This window comes from Ursus americanus, chromosome 10 (assembly GCF_024610735.1).
Source record: "Ursus americanus isolate L20-20 chromosome 10, mUrsAme1.1.p, whole genome shotgun sequence".
In the NCBI taxonomy this organism is placed as follows: domain Eukaryota; kingdom Metazoa; phylum Chordata; class Mammalia; order Carnivora; family Ursidae; genus Ursus; species Ursus americanus.
Genome location: NC_142136.1, coordinates 1,163,826 through 1,179,135, shown reverse-complemented (window position 1 = coordinate 1,179,135; position 15,310 = coordinate 1,163,826). Strand labels below are relative to the sequence as shown.

The following is a 15,310-nucleotide window of genomic DNA, read 5'->3' as shown; positions in this document are numbered from 1 at the left end:
TCTCTGCTGGGAAAACAGAAGCATTCCCCGGGAGTGAAATCATGGTGTTGGTGCTCTCAGGAGTTCTGCCTGATTCAGAGCCCGCAGCACCAAGCGCGGCGCCCCGGGGACCTGGAGGCCAGGCGCAGGGCGCGCCTTCCCTGGGGCCAGGCTTGGCCTCCCAGCTTGACCTCGGGTGGCCTGCCTCCTGCACGGGGGCAGGAAGGAGCCGGACAGGCTGGAGCGGGAGAGGTAGGTACAGAGGGGCTGCCCGCTGGTGTAACAGGTTCAAGAAGGGTTCCAACCCCTCGCCCCCGCCCTCGCCAGGTTGCAACTCTGGAGACCGAAGGCCAGGAGGCGAGGGCGACGGAGGGCGTGGGTTTCAGAGAGGAAGGATCTCCAGTGGCAGACCCTAGGTTCACCTTCACCCCCGCACACCAAAGCTGAGCGCAACTGGGCAGCCACCTGAGGCACGACTCTGCCCCCCACCTGCAGAGCAGGAGCAAACACCCGTGGGGACTGGCTCGGCACCAGCGCTCCGCCCGGACCCGGTTAGCAGGTCTCCCGCCCACCCGGTCCCACGCCGCGCGGGCACCCTCCGCGCTCCCCGCGACCTCGCGCCCGCCATCTGGCCTTCCGGAGGGAGACAGAAGTTTCAGGCGAGAGCGTCGGCGCCGGGGGGCCGGGACGCAGGCCGAGACTTCCTCCCGCAGGGCGCAAGGTCCCCGCGCCCCGGCCCCAGGCCAGGCCCCGGGAGGCGGAAGCAACAGGGAGTCTTCCCCGCCCGCCGGCCTCCGGCCTCCGCCCCAGGGGCCCGCGGTCCTCCCCGCGCCGTGGGCGGGGGGGGGGGGGGCACAGGGACGCGGAGGGCGGGCCCCGCGCGCGCGTAGTGTGCGAGGGCGGGTGTGGCGGGGCGGGGGCCGCGGGCCGCGGGGCGCATGCTCATTCGCGCTCGTGACGTGCGCGCCGGACCGGGCGGCCGGAGGCAGGGCTGAGAGGGGCGGCGGGCGGAGGGCAGGGGCGGGAGGGGAGGAGCCGGGGAGTAGAGCGGAGCGGAGCTGAGGAGAGGAGGAGCCGAGCGCAGAGGAGAGCAGAGGAGAGACGAGCAGAGGAGCCGAGCGGATCGTCCGCGCCTCCACGCTCCCAGCCCGCAGCCCCCGCCGGCAGTCGGGGCCCCGAGCCGCCACCCCAGCCGAGCGGCCACCCCTGCCGAGCCGCCACCCCCCGCGCCGGCCGCCGCGGGCCGGGCATGAGCGCGGAGGGCCCGCGGCCACCCCCCGCACCGCCCGGCGCGCCCAGGCCGTGACCGGGTCGGGGGCGCGTGGCCGCACTCGGGCCCGGGCCCATGGGCGCGCCGAGCCGGGCGCGGGGGCGCTGAGCGCGGGCGGGCGCGGCCGGAGGAGCCATGGACTGCAGCCTGGTGCGGACGCTCGTGCACAGATACGTGAGTACTGGTCGCGGCCGGGGGGGAGGGGGCTGGGGACCGACGTCGCCGAGCGCAGCGCCCACCCTGCTGCGGCCGGGGGCTGGGGTCCCGGCGGGCTCCCGCAGCTCGGGGCGCCGGCGGGGCGCCGGGGAGGCGCGCAGAGTCCGCACCTCGGGCTTGCGACGGCCGGGCGGGGCGTCCGTTCACCTGCTCCGCCCCGCAGCCGCGCGCTCCCCGGCGTCCCGTGGGGATGGGGCTGCCCGGCGGCACCGTCCTCAGCTTCGCGCGGCCCGGGGCTGGGGAGGGAGGTGCGGTCCGCCCGTGCCTGTCGCGCCTGCACGGGGATTCAGAGATGGGAGTGTCACACTGAGGCAGAAAAGGCAGAGACTTTGGTTCGTATTTGGAGCACCACTGGGGGATCCAGAAGTGAAGTTTGGCATCTTTTTTTCCTGGAAGTAACCAATCAGATCAGAGGCCGGGTGTCGTGGGCTTCCTCTGGAGTCCACACTCGCTGGGGACGGTGTGGGGAAGTCAGGAGAGGCTCGGAGGGGAGAGCGGGGCTTTTTGACATCAGAGCGAGGGGACACCGCGTGCGGCTGTGGTCCCTGGCACCGGTGTGAAAGGGGGTGTGTGTGCAGAAGAGAAAGGACGCTGTCCGGAGCGTGGTGTTTCCTGCCACCGTGTCAACAAAAGGCTCCTTGTTCCCGGAGCGCCTGACGTCCGTCCCCGCGGTCAGGCACAGGTTTGAGAGGTCGCTCGCACTGGGATCGAGGGCATCATTATGGGAACTGGGGGCTTTTTCCCGTGTAGGAGTTGTCTAGGGCAGACTTTCCCATTTAGGAGCTTTCTTTGAGAAGGAGACCCTGGCCAGGATCAGCGTTTCTCTTCATGGATGGGAACGCCAAGTCACTCATTAATTGATCTGCTCAGCAGAAGACTTGAGTCAAGGGAGTGTGCCCACCTTACCCAGGTACCTGTTCCTGGGGCAGGTCAGGCGCCTGACCTTGCTGTGGAGAGAAGGGGTGGGGCGGTGCTGAGCAGATGAAGGCGCATGTGATTCCCCCAAAGTCCATATTGTGGAGCCAGTGGTAAATATCAGGTGACGCCTTTGTTTCTCCACCATGATAAGTTCTAGAAAACCCAGTCCCAGTGACCGTAGGTAAGAGAAATGCTTTGTCGGGCAAGGACACTCTCTTCCCAGCTGTCCCTCGGCCAGTTTTGTTTCTGCCTCTATTTCCCCAAAGGGAAACCGGGGGAAAGAGGGTGGACTAGTGTTATTTGAAGTTTGCTCACAGTTTTCCAGGTCATTCTCGTTCCCTTCCAACTCTAACACTTTGTAATAAAAATGAGGGTTGGGTGGTGAGGGGGATGAGCAGTCTGCCTCCAGGAGAGAGGGAGAGCCAGTGGGCGGTCTCCTCTGACCGGGAGGCCACTGCCCAGTGGATCCGACCCCCCCCCCATTCCTGATCCTTTGTCCTGGGAGTGGGGCAGACATGTGGCCTTTCCTCTAGGCCCTCAGCTGTTATATGTCCTATCAATTTATATAAATTTCTTATAGTTGACATGTTAAAATTCCCTTTTGCTATGTCATTAGGTTTATGAAATGACATTTTCTCTCAAACCTAAGTGGTAAGTGAACTTTCCGGGCATGTGCATTGGGACACTATTATTTCTGTTTTTCCATTCCACATCTTTTTTTTTTTTTTTTCCAGTCTGATCATTTGGCTGTTTCAACATAATCACATATAAGACCATCCATTTCTATGATACTAAACTCCTGTTTACACTATTGTACTAATTTGGGTTTTTCCAGAAAGAGTCAGGATCTGTCAGGATCAGTCATTATGTGGGACGAAATTATATCTCATTTTGCTTGAAGAAGAGACAGAGCCTGGGATTGAGTACTTGTGTCCTTGTGGTTTCCTTATGTGACTTATAAGAATGAATAAAAGCTTACACCCTGTTCTCTTCCAGTGTTCACCCAGTCAGAATTTCTAGGACAGAGAAAAGTTTTCAGCTCCTTCTGAGGTGTGAGGGTTTGGGGTTTCCAGAAAGTAAAGAAGTCCTTGAAAACATTGGTACAGATATTTTATTCTGGCAAATTCCAGAGAGAGAGAAAGAGAGAGAGAGACAACAGGCGAACGTATGGGAGAAATCTGTCCGGGTCGGCTGCATAGACTCCGGAGCATGTATTGCTGGTGGTGTGGATGGACAGAAGCCGTGTAGGGGTGACTCGCGTGTACAGACGGCTCGGTGCTTGTGTTCTGTGACGTGTTTTATGTACCATGAGGTAGTTGGGTCTATTTACAATTTTTTTTATTTAACGAAGTGGGTGGAGAATTAGTGTGCTTTCCTCCTTACAGATGGGATGCGGGAAGCCCAGGTTCAGGGAGAAACCGTGCAGCCTTGGGGGTCCCTGCAGGGTCGGTGGGCACCCACCTGCTGGTGAACCTGGCCGGCCCGCGGCTTAAGCGTGGAACCCTGGGCAGGCTCGCCTCCGAGGTCCCACTGCACGGGGCTGCCGAGAGCGTGGTGGCAGTGGTGGGGTCGGAGCTCCGAGCGGTGCGGCTCTCAGCAGGTGCTCGTCCGTTTTTCACTGCTGGCCGTCCGCGTGATTCAGCCCCCGCTCTGCTCCGGAGCCGCGGGCCACACACACAGGCCATGTGGCTGCTTGTGGACGAGCCGCCCAGGCCGGGATGGCCACGCCTGCAGGACTCTTGCCTCCTCCTTCCGTTCCAGGCTCACGTTTGGGAGCCTGGGCTCAGAAGTTCTGTGGGTCTGGAGCTCCGTCTGTTTGGTGTCTTGATTTGTTTCCGGTTGCGAGGCCTGGGCGTCGTCTCCACTTGTTTCGCACGCTTCTTGCTTTCTAGGATGTTAATTTTTTTAAAATTTTTTATTATGATATGTTAGTCACTATACAGTACATCATTAGTATTTGACGTAGTGTTCCATGATTCATTGCGTGTAACATCCAGTGTGCCGTGTAATACATGCCCTCCTTAATATGTTTTCACACCATAAACTTCTGACAAATGTGCAGGTTTCCTTGCTGACAGCAGATCCTGTTTCCAGAACAAGCTCTTGTCTTGGGCTTTCTTTATAGGGGAAAAGTAGATCTTTTTGGGTCCCTGGAGAACTTTCAGCACGACTGTCTTTGAGTGCGGTAAACCTTCTAGAAAGTCCAGCCTTTTCTGTGCATGCACACGTGTCTGCGTCTGTTCCGTGTGTTACCACGTGGACCACTGTCCGCGTGCACTGGAGAGGCGGCCTGTTCTAAGGGGCAGATGTTCTTTCAACTCTGTTGTTCCAGCCTCTGTTGAGCCACTTAAAATGGTGCAGGATTTGGATGGAGCTCCTCCTCTACTCCCACCTTAGACAGCTTTCTCTGCCGAGGCCTGCGGGTCCTTGAAGGCCGTGAGCCTCGTGCGCGGCCGAGCGCCGGTCCGTGTCGTGGGGCTGCGTGGCCTGGCCACGGGAAGTGTTTATGTGAGCCAGCCTGCCCGTCGCCTGTGATCAGGGGCTGGTCTCAGCCACGCATCTGAGAGCCATCTGCCTGGTCTCTAATTTAACCTTCATGTTGCAGCCCTCAGTGAGCTCTGCACTGTTCTCACAAACCCCGTAGAACCTGTGTGTGTTAGGGACAAGCGATCCCGAGATGCTTTTGTTCCGAGCCACGGGGTAAGTTTGATCGCAGTGCGGACAAGGAGTTTGTATTATGGGTTTGCTTCAGTCAGATTTCTAGGGATGAGAACACTGTCTCCGGTTACAGTCGGTGAAAACCGCGTGGACCCCGCTTAACTACACAGGAAGTCCCGTGTTTACAGACCTAAATACAAATTGTTCCTCGGTGCTTGGACCATATGTTCCAACAGAAACAGGGTTGATAAAAGACCGTGGGATCCCTAAGCCCCAGACTTGCAAATGCTTTTCTAACCAAGTTAAATGTAGGCAAAAATGCTATTTATTTGCGGCGAAAATCAATGGAAGGCAATTTTTACAGCATTAGAAATTCAACAGGATTGAATGAGGGTGGTTTTTGCTTGCATGCTGGTATCTGAGAGAAATAAAATAGTGGATCGTGGAGGTCAGAAGTTCTACGTGGCCTCTGCCTCTGTGAACCCTGGGCATGCTGGCGAACATCCCCGGTTTCTCGTGTGAGACCACCTCCCTGCACGGAGCTCGTATCATGTGAGACCACCTCCTTGTACGGTGCTCGTATCATGTGAGACCACCTCCCTGCACGGAGCTCGTGTGTCCTGCTGGCATTGTGGATGTCCCGCTGCTGCTCGCAGCCCTGCACCTCTCAGACCTTCAGACCCTCCGCTTCACATGGAGGGTCGAGCCCTTGCCCTGTGCTTCATGGAGGGAATGTAGTCACCAGACAGGATGCTTCCTCTTCCAGGCAGCCCACCAGGTCTTGTCTCCCTCTGGTCTGGGACCCCGTGTCTCCTTCTTTCTCCTGGATCATCTGTGTCCTTCCTTAGACCCTGTGGCAGTGGCGAGCCCTTCAAATCGCCTGTTCTTACACTGCAGACTCTCCCTGCCCCCACTTCTCCGTCTCCTTCGCAGCTAAACTTCGCTATTGTGCTGACGTGTCCTGCTATCCTCCTGCAGCCTCCTTGTGCTCCGGTGGGCTCATCACCATGTCCATCACCCTGGAGGCCGTTGGTGTCCTTCAGACCCTCCCAGAACACACTGGCGAGTGCCCTATGCACACACTGATTCCTCTCCGAGTTGAGCTCTCCCAAGCCCAGTCCCTGGGCGCTACCGTCAGATGGGAGCACAGCAGGCAGAAAGCAAAGCACAGGAATAGATGGGATTGCAGAACTGGGGGACTGGCCTGTGTCCCGGGGCCTTCCCGCCTGCTGCTGGCCCTTCCCGGGTCCCCCCGGGCTCTGTGCTGGCGCTCTCCCTCCTCCGTGCACACCCCTGCCTGGAGGAGCCCCAGGCCCCCGTCAATGTCCGTGCGCCCCCCATCTCTCCCTGCCTCTCGGCTGCCCCTCCACACCTTGGACCAGTTCCTGGCGCAGGGTTGTCCCTCCGGAAACATCTGCTGCCCGAGTGATTCGTCCTTTCGTCAGGACTGCTGAGAAGTGTGTGGCAGAGGTCGCCTCGGATGCTTCTGAAGGAAGCTTCATGATGCTTCCGGGAATCTTGAGTGATTAACGACAGTCTCTTAAAACATGTCTCTTAAAACAAGAACTTTTGGATTCTCTTTCCTTGATACATTTCACAGCGTCATAAACATGTGGGAGCAGGCAGGCGTCTGGCCCAGCCCCTCGCAGGTCAGCACCACAGCGGGGAGCGTTGGGTCCTCAGGGCCACAGCCCGTGGTCCCCACGCCCCTCATGGGTCGGCCTGACTGGCTTGCTGGCTTCCGGGGAAGCATCTCCCTGGGTCCCGGTGCAGCGCTTCCTGTGGATCGTGGCGGGTCCTGTGGTGTGTGGGTCCCTGGGTTGGCATCCCCTTCTTGCCTCCACTGGCTGGACTGCGGGGCCTGGGAGGAGGGACCTGCCACGGTGCCCTTCCCGGAGCTGGATGGAGACCAGCTCTTAACCGCTCCTGGTGGGTCCCAGTTCCCTTCAAACAGCATAAATGCTTTTTGTTTTCTGGGCAGAATAATTGGGTTTCCCAATTTTTGTTAGATTCTCAAAGGAGAGTCTGCCTTGGTTAAGGTTGAGAACCCTTGCGCGAGGACACAGGTAGGACGTTGGCCCACTCAGCGGCTTCAAAATGTCCACATTCTGAGTGCACATCACTGTCCACATTTCCTGACTTGTGCAGCGATGGGGTGATCTGGCAGTGCCTGCTGGGTCCCCCCCCCCCCCAGCAGCCGTGTGAGCAACCCCTGCCCGCTGTCCTGCGGCCCCTCTGTCACCCCTCCTGGCTTGGCGGGACACCTGGCCTCTCCCGCCCTGCTGCTGTTTCTCAGGGTCCCTGACTTCTCCTGCTGTCCCCCCGGGGCTGTGCGCCTCGCTCATGCCTGCCTGGTCACCGCTCACGCCGGCCCAGGACATCTCTGGTTTGCAGCTGGGAGGGAGGCTTTCTGCCCCCGCGGGAAGGGGGGCGTTGTGGCAGGGATTTTCGGTTTCCTCCCTCAACTTCTCTCTTTGTCGCCTGGGCTGAGGCCAGACCCCAGCGTGTGGCCCTGGGGGCAGGTTTGTCAGCGTTTGCCTCTCCAGACAGTTCTGTGAGGGCCGTGGGAAGAGGCTCATTTCCTGCAAGTAACAGCTACGCACTTGTCAGAAGGCGGAGGAAAGTTTCCCGGCTCAGAAAGGTAATGAAAATAAGATCCTTTCCCCCGGTTCTGAAGGCAAGACAGAAATTTCAAGAGAAGGTTTGTTACTTGTGAAAAAGTCTCCTTGGATGAAGACCAGTAAATTCTGCATTCCCAGGGGTGGGAAGAAGGTGTAGCCTGGCAGAGGGGCATCTCTGCCGCTAGTCTGCTTGTCCCCCACCCTCTGCCACTGTCCCGGGAGGAAGTAGCGAGCACAGCTGCGGAGAGAGACTGAGGGGGGTGGGGGACAGAGAGACAGAGACAGGGAGAGACAGAGGGAGATAGAGAACGAGAGAGGAAGACAGAGAACGAGAGAGACGGAGGGAGAGAGAGAGGGAGGGACAGAGAGGGAGAGAGAAAGAGAGACAGAGTGACAGAGACAGAGGGGGGGAGACAGAGAGGGAGACAGAGACAGAGACAGCGGACAGTGGGCCGGCTGCTCCCTGAAGCAGTTGGGATGTCTTGCTCCCCTTGCAGAGAAGGAGGGAACAGTCCCAGCGACTCCGTCCGCCCAGTGTGAGAAGTGATGTGTCCGCCGTGTCTGTGTCCGGTGCAGGGTGATCGTGAGCTGTTGGCCGGGTTCCTGGAATAAGTGAGGAGCGTCCCTCTCTACTCACACTTCACCAGGGGGATCGCTTCATGAAAGTACCTTGACCTCTTTATTTTGTCGGTGAATTTACCCCCAGGCGCCCCTGTTTGGACCTGGTTCTCCCTCCCCCAGATCCGATTTGGGAAGACTGGGGGTGAGCTGTGCGCTTTGCAGGAGGACGTGGGGCACAAGTTTGTGAACTAGGGTGAGCTCGGGACTACGCGTTGTGGGCGCCCTGACGTGCTGTCTGGGGAAGCTGGTTTGTGGCCCTGACCTGCTTCGACTCCTCCTCGGTCCCTCCTCTCTCCAACAGCCTGGGCCCTGCACTTGCGTGTTCGGGAAACACACAGACACTGCATTTCGGACGGTGTGTGTCAACAGCTGTGCTCATCGTCAGCATGGTGAAGAATCCGTGCCCAGATGGTATTTTGGTCGTGTTTGGTATTTGATAGGAAAGCCCTGCTTGCTTTCATTCAGAGATAGGACGTTCTGGAATGCGGGAAGGCGTACCCAGTATGCCTGGCGCTGGGCAGGGAGAATCACGGAGCCAGGGGAGGAAGGGCCCGGGGAGCGTCTGGTGTAAAGCCAGGCGGTCAGCGGTTCCCGTTCGCATTTCCCTCCCTTTCCCACCCCTGGGAGTTGGAGCAGAGCCAGCAGGCCTCATCCCCGACCTGCCCTGTGCAGCCCCCACATCGCGCGCAGGTTGAAGGCACCCTTTCCTTCCAGTGGCACCTGCTTTGGAACCTGTCGTGTTTCAGGACCCCTCCGGAGCCGTCCCTGGAGGATGGGGGCCAGTGGGAGGCTGTCGACAGGGCTCGTGATTACCAAGCCGATAATAAGGAGCACCGGGAGCCCGGGAGGATGCAAGGACAGGCCTCCCTTTGCCCTGAGTGCTCTGAATTCTTCATGCAAGCACGCCTGTGGCCGAGGGCCGTGAGGGAGGCGAGGGCCGTGAGGGAGGCGGCGCCTTCCAGGCTGCCCCTCACTGGCGCACGTCCCTGGGGCTCCTCACGCTCCCACGTCAGCTTGGGTGTGCAGGGAGGGAGTGAGGGGGCTGCAGGGCCTCCGCCAAGACCCCGGGCTGTGTGTCGAGTTTGCACCATTTCCCTTGGTTTTTCAGTGGACTTCCTCCTCCCTCTGCGCCCTTTCCCTGCGTCTTACTGGGTGAGGTTAGCAGCCAGCGTTTCGGGAACGGTGGTCCTGCTCACATACGGGCTTGATTATCAAGGGAACAGATGCTGAGACCGTACAGGAGGAGTCGTTTTCACGAAGAGCTGACGTATTGTTACTCTTCTCTAAGGTGCTCGTTACAGGGTCCGTGAACTTAGGTGTTGATTTTAAGTGCTAGCATTTAAGACACAAAGGGAGACAGGTACTGCTAAGTATGTCTCCGTCAGCTCAGGCCGCAGTAACAAAACATCCCAGGCCGGGCGGTCTAGACAACAGACAGTCCCAGATCAGGAGCCAGCACATTTGGCTTCTGCTGAGAGCCTCTTCCTGGCCTGCGGACGGCCGCCTTCCCGCTGTGGCCTCCCCGCGGCCTTTGCCCGTGTGCTTGGGGGCGGGGGAGGGGGTGCACAGAGAGAGAGAGCAAGAGAATGCGGGTGATCCCTGTCTCCAGGTACCATCATGCTGGCGGTTAGGGCGTGAGTATACGGGTTTGGGAGAGACGCTGTTCCGTCCATGGCGGTACACTATGAAAGTTGGCCCTGTTCAGGTTGTAAATATTCAAACGGAGGGGAGTATCGGAGAGAGGACCTTGAAATAGCACATTGAGTTTGCTTACTCTTCTATCAGAAATACAGAAATGAATGTTCCACAAAACCTGGACAGATAAAAATATTTAGTGGGAATGGGTTCCTCAAAATTGTGGGACAGATTTCGGCGATTGGGCTGTTAGTGGATATAACAGACCCCGGTTTCCATCACTTGATCAGATCTGAGTTTGTGGGTATTTCTGTGTGTTTCCGCCGCTGCGGCCGGAGGCTGGCGGGAGCGCGGTGGCTGGTGTTAAGACAAGGCTATGAGGTATTGTTTTGGGTTTATACTATAATCCAAATACACAGCGTCTGGCTCGTGGACGGGACAGATGTCACGGTACTTGGCACGTAACTGGATTGGACGTGTCTGCTCCGGCTGCTGTGTCATGATCTGGCGCCTCTTGTAAGTGGAATGGTGTTTCGGGGACTCCTCTTGGCCTCTGGACAGCATGACACTGTACTTTTGGCGGTTTGGAGAGTGAGCGTTGGAAATTGAACCTGACTTCCTCGCTAGCATAGTAGGGGCGTGTGGTCACGCCTGCAGCCCCCTGTAGTGACGGGGCCCACACGTGCCTGGTCTGCACTCAGGCGCACATGCCTGCGGCCTCGCGGGCTCTCCAGGCGGCCGGGTTCCCAACACCACTGCCGTCTCTCTCTGTGGCAGGTGCCTTATAGTCCCAGCCTGGTTACCCTTCATGCAGTATTTGCCTACGTGGGTACAAGCACAGAGCAGGAGTGACCCGAAACCACTGTTCATCTTCTGATCAGGAGTGAGGGTGGCCTCTGACGGTCGTTGCGAGAGCTCCGCGTGCCCGGCTTTGCTGACGGCACAGGCTGAGCGGTCCCTGAGTTAAGAGAAACTGTACGAGTCTGCGACACTGATTGAAGCCGGGCGCCCGGAGGACTCGTCCGCCTCACAGCACTGTCTTCCCCAGCCTCTCTGTGCACAAGAGTCCAGAAGCTCTTGAGCTCAGGTCCTGGGAAGTGAGAGGCTGAGATTGGCATGGGGGCCGGTCCCTCCCGTGTCCCCGCACCGAGCTCGGGCGGCCTGATCACCCTGCTTCCTCCTGGACAGGCCTCACGCGGCGTTACATAATTTCCCTCCTTCAGAGAAAAGAGGATTTCCTCCAGCCTATTTTCAGCAGAGGATTAGGGACAGTGAGGTCCTGCCATCAGGTTGTCATCTAGGTATTTGTGTGGTTTTTCAAGAGGATCTCAGAAACTTACCCACTAACATCCAAGTTTTAAAAGCTTGGAATTAATTTAAAATTATTACATAGAATACAATTATGGGATGATCGTTGGTACGGAAGATGTGTGATTTGCGGGTGAGTCAGAGCTAGGCTTACGGAATGCCTGGAAGTGACTGGTAACTACACGCATATGCGGTAACTTCAGCGACCTTCTCTCTTTAGAATGTGTGGAAGTCGTTTCCATGCAGATAAACGTAGACGAGCCACGAAGAGATGAGGGAACCGTGCGGTGCTCGCGCCTTTCTGCTGTAAGGTCTGCCGTTGGCGCGGACCCGAGAGCGGCGTGTGTGTGAGGAAGCCCGCGTGGAGGTCGTGTGGCCGGCCTGTCCTCGTTCCTGCCGCCCCTTCGCTCGTTCGCCTTCTCTCTGACGTCCTGTGGGAGGACACGAGGCGAGCCCGCGCATTGGAGGATTTGTGTCGGCAAAGCGTTATGATTCTTAGGAAGAAAAGTTTGTGGCGTACTTAGCACATACTAGGCGCTCCGCACAGGATGGTCCTCAGCTCTTTGTTGAGCACCTGCTGTATGCACTGAGGCTTCCGTGGCGAGCGTGTTCGTGGGAGGTGGCGTGCGTGGTGCCAGGAGGGGCCGCAGAGGAACGTGAGCCGTGGCAGGAGGATTGGGGCGGGACTGGTGGGGAAGGTCGGGGCGGCCTCCGCGTGCGGGCGAGGCAGAGGCTGGACCGCCAAGGTGGACGGAGGCCAGATGCGCACGGCTCCCTTACCTCTTCGCTGGGAGCACGTGCGGCTCCTGATTTCATGGCCCGAAATACGGACTACGTCCCATGTGTTGGTTTTGATGAAGTTTTAAAAATTTTTCTGAGAATTATGGGGCAAAATGAGGACACGTTCCGTAATAGGTACGGTAGGGTGATTTTTAACGTCATCAGGGAGTATCGGTTCATTGAAATAGTAGACAATAGGTTGGTTTATGGGCAGTTTTTTTTCATTGTGGTGAAACATACATAGCATGACATTTACTGTTTTCACCACTTTCAGGTGTGTAATTCGGTGGCGTTCAGCACAGTCACTCTGTGCTGCCACCGTCCGCCTCCAGAGCTCTCCTGTCATCCTGAACAGAAACCGAGTTACGGGCAATTTTACGTGATTTGGCGTATGTGTGGTTTTGTCTCTCATGCTAGTTTGGAAACACATTTTTTTTAATCAGTGAGAAAGACCTCGACAGGGTCACGAAGAGCCTTGTTGAAACTTAAGCTCTAATTAAATTTTAATGGAAAATGGACCCAAGTAGGAGGGCGTTTTTTCTTTTAAATAATGTGCGGTGGTAACTTCTAACGGTTGAGTACTTGAACGCACGCGTTGGCTGGAGGGCTGCGGCTCGCTCCGAGCTTGCCGAGTGCGTGGCAAAGGGACCCTTCAGGAGACAATTTCCTGAAGGTGAGGTGTCCACGGCTCGGCGTGTCGCAGGCAGCTCAGCCCCACAGGCTTGTGTAGTGGTGTGGAGTCACCTGCTGTTTCCTGCGTGCATTTGGGAGAAGGGGGGGGCAGCATTTCATGGACATTTTCTTGCAGAAGCTTCATTCTGCTGAGTGATTCGAACACGTTGTCCATTCTCAGCTAATCTGTAACATGATGTTCTTTCACTAACAAATTAAGTAGGTTAGTTAAATCTGAAAGTACATTGGAGAACGTCTTCTGTAAAGTGGTTGATTCTGTGGGAAGTGACGTCCTGTTCTTTTTACCAAAGGTGATAGGAGTTTTTTTTTGTTCTTAAAGTGGAGTAATTTTTTGATTTCATAAATTGTTCTCTTTATTTTTAGAGAACAGCATGGTTCCAAAAGCTGCAGGTCCCTCTTCTTCATACCTGATTTATTAACGAGAAACTTAGCTGTAAAATGGAGTAATTATACTGTAGTTTGTCTCATTAAAAACCACGCCGTGTGGTGCGCTGGCCAGACGCCCTGTTTGGCAGGTGATGGTCGGAGTTGACAGGTAAGGAAGAAGTAAACATAGAGAGTTAATGGCTTTTCCTTCGCACCCTCACACTACATTAAAAAATGGGTCGACATTGGTTTTTATGTATTTCTTACCCTTGCATCTTTGGAGATGTCCTTAGTCTGAGGGAGGTCATCTCCCACCCCTCACTGGGGTGTGTCCTGTGCCCCGGGGGTTGGCCTGCGGCTCGGAGCTGTCCTGTCCCCACCGTGCCACACACAGTCCCGGCAGTCAGGGAGTGCCTTCTCCCCCACCTGTGCGGAATTCTGGAACGTGAATATCTGTTTCCACTTTGTCTTATTCTTCTGTGGCCTGGCCGTGGGCTGAGCTCTGGAGCCGACCCTAAGAGGGAGCTCAGGGTGCCCATTGTCTGTCAGGGTTCAGAGGTGTGAGGGGGCGGGGCCCTGGGCTGCCACCTGTCCCCATGGCCCCCATGCTCCCTGGCCCTCTGCCCTCCCGTCCCCGGGAATCTGGGTTCAGGCGAGGGCCGGGACATGCTTGGGGCCTGGCCCGTGCCTTCTCGCTCCACGCCCACGTGTTTGTCGCGGGCCAGGGGTGAAATCTGTTGTCAGTAACCATTTGACCAGGTTTTCGGGACTGTGTCTTTGTCGCTGTGCAGGGTGTGACGTGGAAGCCAGGTCTCTGGTCTCCTGGGCCCTTCTGGAACGGTAGCTTTTCAGATCGATTCTGAATTGTATCTTAGAGGCCAGGAGGTAGCCTCTGACCACATAAACTCTAGTCAGCGAGCGCCAAGCAGGTGTGCCTCATGGCGATGGTCTCTTTGCATCGCCTGTGTGGCTCTGAACTGTGTTTGTTTCCAGATTCGGGCCGGTCCTCAGTTGGGGGGCCCCTGCCAGCACCCAGCAGTGCCCCTGGGCTCGCTGATGATGGAAATGAGCGAGCGCTGCCACGGCGTGGCTCTAGCTGTGACAGCGGGGGGGGGGCGGGTGGGGGACGAGCTGTGGAGGCCAGGCCCTGCGTCTGGCAGGTGTGTGTGACTTCCCTGGGCCTGTGGCTCTGACACCTTAGCTTTGCATTTGCTGTTCGCTCTCCGTGGGTGGGAGCCCCAGGTGTTAAGCCTTTACTAGCAGGACAGGAGAAGCCAGGTCGCTCACGGGGGGCGGCTCGACAGCTGGGGAAGAAGACCAGTTCCTTCACCGGGCAAATACTGAAATAACAAAAGCTGTTTTATGAACTGTGAGGGGACGGTCACACACAGCTGCTGCTCTTCCCTGCGGCCCCCGTGGCTCTGGAGCGGACGAGGGTGCAGTTCCTCCTGCCTCTCCCGCGCCCGTCTTTCCACACACCTGGTAGCGATTCGGAATTAGCAATGGTGGATGCTGGAGGCAGCCAGGAGCCCGTGCTGGGGGCGTGAAGGCAGGTGCGCTGGGGTCAGAGGTCACATGTGTAGGTGACATCGGAGAGGGGGCTTGGCATATTTTGTATTTGGGGGAAGGAGAAGGGACCCAGCAGGTGACCCTTCCCTGTGTCAGCCGCTTGGGCCTGTAAGCACAGACACGGACAGCGAGGGAGAACGGTGCTTCCTGCCTGGTGCCCCTTTCCTTCCTGGTGCCTGAGCCCTGCTCCTGCCGCTGGCCGCAGCACGTAGCGACCGCAGCCCTCTAGCCTGCTGCAGGTACGGCTTGCCCCAGGCACCAGGGGAATGGCAGGATTACAGCAGCCTCACCTGCCTTCTCCATAATCTTCCAAACCAGAGATGCTTCCTTTTCCAGTCTGTTGTAACTTAGAATTTGCTGTAAAACTCTGTGGTCTAAAAAGTGACTTGAAGTAGGGAGAGTGTCCTAAGTTATTTGTTCAAAATGAAAACTCAGAGGGCAGGGTGGTGAGTTGGGCCGAATTTCAGCCCTGCGCATGAGACAGAAGCAAAGACAAGGCAGAGCCCCCTGCACTTGCCACACGACATGGCCTGGCGGCCTGCTCTCGGGCTACGGGTTTTGCTTTTGGTTTTGAAGTCCTGGCTTTCCCAAGTTCCAGACTTGAGTTTACAGAGAATGGCGTCTCTGGGAAGGTGCCCAAGGTGTGAAGGGGGATTTAACTTCTGGATCTACGGGA

The 15,310-nt window shown here is 57.4% G+C and overlaps 1 protein-coding gene across 10 annotated transcripts in view; it reads left to right on the top strand.

Annotated features, from left to right (window-relative positions):
* The first annotated feature begins 993 nt into the window (after positions 1–993).
* ATP11A (ATPase phospholipid transporting 11A) overlaps positions 994–15,310 on the top strand; it is a 128,262-nt gene continuing 113,945 nt past the window's right edge. For 9 of the 10 annotated variants that reach the window (XR_006775475.2, XM_045772950.2, XM_045772949.2 and 6 more), the window contains exon 1: positions 995–1,423. Coding sequence is in view for 9 of the 10 variants with exons in the window: in XM_045772950.2 (XP_045628906.1) it covers positions 1,385–1,423 (39 nt within the window). In the remaining variant the exon portion in view is untranslated. Of the gene's footprint in view, positions 1,424–15,310 lie in introns of all 10 variants that reach the window. The other variant, XM_045772943.2, reaches the window with a different exon arrangement.